This window comes from Sinocyclocheilus rhinocerous, unplaced genomic scaffold (genome assembly GCF_001515625.1).
Source record: "Sinocyclocheilus rhinocerous isolate Xijiao unplaced genomic scaffold, SAMN03320098_v1.1 scaffold2283, whole genome shotgun sequence".
Classification (NCBI taxonomy): Eukaryota; Metazoa; Chordata; class Actinopteri; order Cypriniformes; family Cyprinidae; genus Sinocyclocheilus; species Sinocyclocheilus rhinocerous.
In genome coordinates, this window is record NW_015650329.1 from 70,707 (window position 1) to 77,541 (window position 6,835).

General features: G+C 37.9%; 1 protein-coding gene across 2 annotated transcripts in view; it reads right to left on the minus strand.

Annotated features, from left to right (window-relative positions):
- Positions 1-60: 60 nt before the first annotated feature.
- The window catches only part of LOC107711757 (golgin subfamily A member 4), a 35,002-nt gene continuing 28,227 nt past the window's right edge, over positions 61-6,835 (minus strand). For both annotated transcript variants that reach the window (XM_016516804.1, XM_016516805.1), the window contains 4 exons: positions 5,393-5,490; positions 5,200-5,313; positions 1,677-1,794; positions 61-1,041 (listed from right to left, as the gene is read on the minus strand). In XM_016516804.1, coding sequence (XP_016372290.1) covers positions 880-1,041; positions 1,677-1,794; positions 5,200-5,313; positions 5,393-5,490 — 492 coding nt within the window. In that variant the 3' untranslated portion in view covers positions 61-879. The remainder of the gene's footprint in view (positions 1,042-1,676; positions 1,795-5,199; positions 5,314-5,392; positions 5,491-6,835) is intronic.

Below are 6,835 nucleotides of genomic sequence, written 5' to 3' on the forward strand. Positions count from 1 at the left end.
GCGGGTCAAAAAGACCCCGAAGACCATATGAGGGTTAAAAAAATGTGAGCAGACACATGGTAGGTCTCAGTAGTTTAATTCAACACAGATTCACTCTTTTTCTTATATCATACCCCATATACAAATATACAGTGTTGCACAACAGGTAGTGTAACTACTTTACACAATAATATAACTTTATGGCTCTGCAAGCAAACATTTCAGAGAGTTTTATACTATAAGTAAATTCCACAGAAACTATCAACCCTCAAAATAAACCATAATTTAGTTTTAATTCTAAAACCACAATTTTAATTCCAAATTCTACTGTACATTGTAATCAGATTCATAGTAAAGCTTCTCACAATTTTAGTTTGCTTGCTTATAACTTCTAAAAGTTTGCACATTAATTCAATATTCTCTCTGTACACATACAATTACATTTTATTATTATTTTTTTTATCTCATGTTTATTTCCAGTGCAGACAAGCAAGACATTCATCTTCGGTTTATTTGATGATAGAATGTGAAAAACATAATTGCTTAACTAAATTTAAGATTTCAGTGCATAGCAATTATATCAGATAATCTACACTCTAATGGCCATCTGTGTACCTGCCAATACACAAGGTCTCTGTATTATAAATGCAGGTGTTGAAGTCTATATGGAAACCAGTATGACATAGTAAATTTCAGATCAAGTTGATGTCTCAGAAAATCACAGTTCACCATTCTGCTTTACACCATTTGAGTGAGCAACTAAAGGGAAGCTCCTACATTATTTCATGCATCACAGTAAGCGGAAACACCTGGACTGTGGGCCTTTCTCTTATACTGCCCACACCAGTTTTTTTGCAGATCTTCTATTTGTGCATATGTGATTTTGATGATAATTGTTTTCTAAAGGGACCAACTGAGGCACACGAAAACCAGCACATGAAGCATAAGAAGGTAGCCCATGAATATGTAGCGTGACTTCCCCCTGAATGGCAGTAGTTTGGAACAGCAGCATATGCTCCTTCCTTTGAGCCAACGCTGGCACAATTGAACCCCACTCTTCATCTAAAAAAATAAAATAAAATAAATAAATAATAATAATACCAAATCAAAGTTTAGGCACACTCAAAACTGATATTGAGCATTACTACAGCACATGAGTTTACTTGTAAGCATAAATGTGAAAGTTACTGTAGGTTTATATTCAGGAATTACAGTTGCAAGAAACAGTTTGTGAACCCTTTGGAATTACCTGGATTTCTGCAATGATTAATCATAATTAGGGCTGTCAACTTAATGCGTTTGATTAAATATAACGCATTAAAATTATTGACGCATTTAACACCTTCACTTAAATTTACTTTTGTGGGTAATTTCTCAGCCAAATTTGATGAGCGATTAATTTGCAATTAATTTGATTATTCACCACATAATATAATTAATTAGATTAAAATGTTTAATCACTATTCTTCATCTAAAATTAAAAATTAAAGACAAATACTTTCTGACTAATGACACACAAACAGTTGAACTTTTCAATGAAGACAAAGAATGATCACAGACAGGGCAGGTTCGAAAGTTAGTGAACCCCTGATTTTTTTCTTCTTCTCCTTCTCTCTCTTTTTTATGGTTTTATGGTTTCAATAGCTGGGGGCAATGACTGGAAGTTTCATTTATACATTAATTTATACATGTAGTACCTTGTGCATAAACAGGCGTCGGCTTGGGCGAAGAACAAGATCTTCATACTGTTCCTCATCTTTTTCTAGCTGAATACTAAAGTCCCTTTGAGAATGCCGTGATTGGTTTGACTCCATGCTGAAACACACACACAAGTGAATATCAAATGGTGCACAAAAAACTAGCAAAGTTGGTATCAGTTATTAACACATGAAAAAAATGTATGCATTGGTGTTGCATTATTTTACTTTCAAGAGTAATACGTTACACCGTGGGTCATAAACTTTTCAGGACCAAGAACCACCTTTGATTATTATGGTGTCATTCAGATCTGAAGAGAACATGCGGAAGTCACCAATACAGTGGGGAAAATATTTATTTGATCCCCTGCTGATTTTTCTGAAGTTTGCCCACTTACAAAGAAATGAAGGGTCTGTAATTTTTATGGTAGGTTTATTTTAATGGATAGACACAGAATACCAACAAAAAAAATCCAGAAAAAACACATTATATAAAGGTTAGAGATTGATTTGCATTTCAGTGAGTGAAATAAGTATTTGATCCCCTACCAACCAGCAAGAATTCTGGCTCCCACAGATTGGTTATGTGCCCATGTGGAACACAGATTAGTCCTGTCACTTTAAGAAGTTACTCCTAATGTCAGCTCGTTAGGTGTTTCTTCCACACAATCTGTATCTTCCATTCCAACCTCTCCCACCACCACGGGCAAGACCAAAGAGCTGTCAAAGATGTCAGAGACAAGATTGTAGATCTGCACAAGGCTTGAATGGGCTACAAGACCATCAGCAAGAAGCTTGGTGAGAAGGAGACAACTGTTGGTGCTATTATTCGGAAATGGAAGAAATACAAAACAACCATCAATCGGCCTCGGTCTGGAGCTCCGTGCAAGATCTTGCCTCATGGGGTAAGGATGATCATCAGAAAGATTAGGGATCAGCCCTGAACTACACAGGAGGAGCTTGTTAATGATCTTAAGGCAGCTGGGACCACAGTCACCAAAGCAAACCATTGGTAACACTACGCCGCAATGGATTGAAATCCTGCAGCGCCCGCAAGGTCCCCCTGCTCAAGAAGGTGCATGTACAGGCCCGTTTAAAGTAGGGCTGTGCGATATGGACAAAAAAAACCTATCGCGATTTCTTTGATCAATTTTGCGATTTCAATTTTAATCACGATTTTGACACACACAGACATGCTTTACAGTCATAAATGCATTCAGTGTGAATTTGAAACATATTTCCAAAAGAAAACCAATTAGAGCTTTATCAAAAAGCTGTAACATGTCTCTAGAACAGACATAAGGCAAAATAATCACTAGGTAAAGGTGTAACAAAATGTCTCTAGAATAGACATATGGCAGAAGAAAAAAAAAAACAATCCCGTGTCCAGGGATTTTTTTTTTGCCATGCATTGGTCATAGAGCTCTTTGTGGTGTTGCCTCAGATGCTGAACTAGATGTGTTGCGCCAAGTTCACACGTACTCTGTCTGCAGTGCGTATACAGTATGTGTATGCGGTGCAGAAGCAGCACGGACTCATTTTGCTTTCGCACAGGACGCGTTTGCAGTCCGCTCCTGATCCGCAGCTGTTTACCAAACACAACATTTATCCATTATTTTGATTTCAAATCTTTTTCAGCATTGTGATTCTCTTTTATCACAGTACAGTAATACAATCTTTCATAGACATATTCACGTTTAAACTCAAATATAACTTTGTTTAACTACCACCACGAGTGCCATCTATTATTGCCTTGTTTATCTAAAAGTGCACTTTTCCTTGTTTTAAATCTAGCCAAAAAGCCATGTGTTGACTGAAACAGTAGACTTTAATTATATGCATTTATGGTGTAATTACTAAATTTCCGTGTCAATCCATGTTAATTTTGACCGCAAATAATGTGCTGTCACTTTAATTCAGCGCATGCAGCACAGCAGAAATAGACTCCGTGCGGAAACGATCGCAGCATGACTGCTGCAGACGCACCACATTGGTAACACACTACGCCGCAATGGACTGAAATCCTGCAGCGCCGCAAGGTCCCCCTGCTCAAGAAGGCACATGTACAGGCCCGTTTAAAGTTTTCCAAAGAACATCTAAATGATTCCGAGAAGGCTTGGGAGAAAGTGCTGTGGTCAGATGAGACCAAATTTGAGCTCTTTGGCATTAACTCGACTCGCCGTGTTTGGAGGGAGAGAAATGCTGACTATGACCCCAAGAACGCCATCCCTACAGTCAAGCACGGAGGTGGAAACATTATGCTTTGGGGCTGTTTTTCTGCTAAGGGTACAGGACGACTTCACCGCATTGAGGGGCAAATGGACAGGGCCATTTACTGTAAAATCCTGGACGAGAACCTCAGCCAGAACACTGTCATGCTGGAAGACCCATCCATGACCCATCTTCAATGACCCGAAACATACCACCAAGGTTTTTTCGGTTTTTTCGGTTGGTATTCTGTCTCTATACGTTAAAATAAACCTACCATAAAAATTACAGACCCTTCATTTTTTTGTAAGTGGGCAAACTTACAAAATCAGCAGGGGATCAAATAAATATTTTTCCCACTGTACCTTACTCAGACCAAATGGCCACACTACATAAGAAGTTTGGGAAGCTCCATCACATTGCCTTAAACAAGCCCACCACTGTCAAGGACTTCCCATTTATCAAGTGTGAAGTTACAGCAGCCATTAATTGTTCATTAACATGTTGAAGACTTTGGACCTTGATGATGAAGTTCAGCTAAGATGCGGATCACATGTTGAGGGTGAACTGATTGTCAGAGGTTGCCTTGATCTAGGCCCATACCTTACCTTACTTGGCAGACTATCACCAGTATGGGTAGTGGTGTCAAGGTTATAATTTATAATTTGACACCAAGGTCTACAGGACTATGTGAGATAGAAAGCAAATACAGTCTGCACAGCCCAAAGTTTCACAGCCCAGCAAAGTCCAAAAAGCAGGTAAAATGAGAAAAGGAAACAGAAAATGAAAAAGCGACAGAAAGGTGAATAAGAAATTCTTGAGGTGTAACAGTCCTACCAAGCAGCACTGTGATCTCAAAAGACTCTGTGACCTATGCCAAGGCTCTTGATATACTATGATCCTTTCAGAAGCTGCAGAACAACATGGTTTACAGGGGAAAGCTGGATTTGATTTGATTCTCTACAAAGTACAACAGGATGTCCAAATGCTAAAGGGATAGAGGGTTTCATTCTAAATCTTTCCCATCTTTATTTCACAGCGTCTGGTAAAATCACTTCTATTTCTTTTCCAGTTTACAGAGAAGGTAGGCCTCCCTATTGAGCTGTTCTAGCATGCTAAGTCACTCATGCTGACTCATGCAAGATTGGGTTGGATGCTCCAAGGGTCTGCTCCCTTAGAAGATTATAAACATATTTTGCTAACATTTTTACAGATATTTGCTCATTATCCTGCTTGAGTGGACTTCATTCAGTGGACACCACTTGTTCTGTGATTTATATTATGAGCTTTTAAAAAAGTGAATTCATAAATGTACCTCTTAACTCTCTGTTCCGTCAACCGCATGGCTTCCTCTGCAACCTCTCTCATTGATCTCTCCTCCTCTAATCTAGAGTTTAACTGAGACAGATGAAACTCTGCCTCAGCCAGCCTGGACAAAACATTTAAGAGAGTATCACACAAAAAGTTTACAACATGAGTCATCTACAAACATTGTCTGTCTGTCAAACCTCATCTTGAGATCTCCGCTGTCTGAACCACTTGGGTTAAAATTGGCACTGATTGGTTCCTGAGGGGCTCCTGGTGGAACTTCTGTGTAGACTGAACCCTGTTGAGAAATGAACAGACTTAAACATATAAAAGACTCAATTCTAATTTCAGTTCAAGGCCCTATCATATCTGTTCCTTTTTCAGGGCCAAGAACTAGAGGTGTTGTTGCACCAGTTCTTTCTGTTAGATTTCTTATTATTATTCTTCATCTGGTTGGGAGTGTATGGCAATATATGATACAAATGATGAGATTTGGTAGTAAACCTTTACATATCTTGTTCAAAACTCATCAAAATAGTTTTTTTGCTGGACTATTCAAATGTTAAAATGACAGGACCAGCTACCTGAAAAACAGGAAATGAGGCAACACATGTTATTTCGATTAAAAGTTGTGTAAGCAGGAAAAAGTCATGTGATTACTGAACCACTGCACTGCAGCACCTCTGTGTGTGCACTCTGCCTTTAAATGAACATCAAAATAAATAAATAAACCATTTTTTTAACCATTTATGATATTCATAAAATCAGATACAAGTAAACTTCCAAATTGGCACATTCTGAAATTTACTGATATTTTTACCAATATGATACAGGTTACATTTATTGATCAGCTGATATAGCAATAATCGTCTTCAACTAGATAGTTGCAGTAACAATGTTCATTATATAATTTAAAGAATCAAAAATCATACATATCAACATTCAGCTAGCACCACAATTTCCAACAACCTCACATCCAGTGACCTGTCATTCATATTAACTTTTAGCCAAGAACCCATTGACAAAAAATATATAAGTTTACATGGAAAGGCACCGAAACTTTACTGGACATACTGGAACGGTTAGACTTCAGGCAGAGAAGGTACCTGAGTAAGTGAAATTACTTTAGCCTGTATATATATTAGTGCTGGGCAGTATGACCAAAAATTTAAATCACAGTATTTTTCAAAATTATACCGGTTTCACGGTACATGACTGTATATTTTTTTTTCATGCATGACCGGGTGTTAACCATATCTTCTATGATTGAGAGAGGAAATACTGCAGTATATTGACTTAGAATGCCCTATTTTACTGTCATGATGAGTGAATATTGTCAAAAAATACCACACTAAATAGTGACTAAACACGACCCCTTTTAATACATGTTAACCAGGAGTCACTCTCATTTATAATCGCGGCATCGTCTGATAAAATCAACAAGCATCTACACTAAAGAGCGGCTATGCAGTTGTTTTGGCTATATCACTTTTTTGTCTCATGCAGCGCACTGCCTGCATCTGAGTAACAAACTAAAAAAAACAACAAACAAAAAAGTGCATGTGATATTAACAGACGAACTACGCTCATATTTATAATTCCAAACAAACAGTAAGCGACAGGTGCTTGGGAACGTGGTTTTG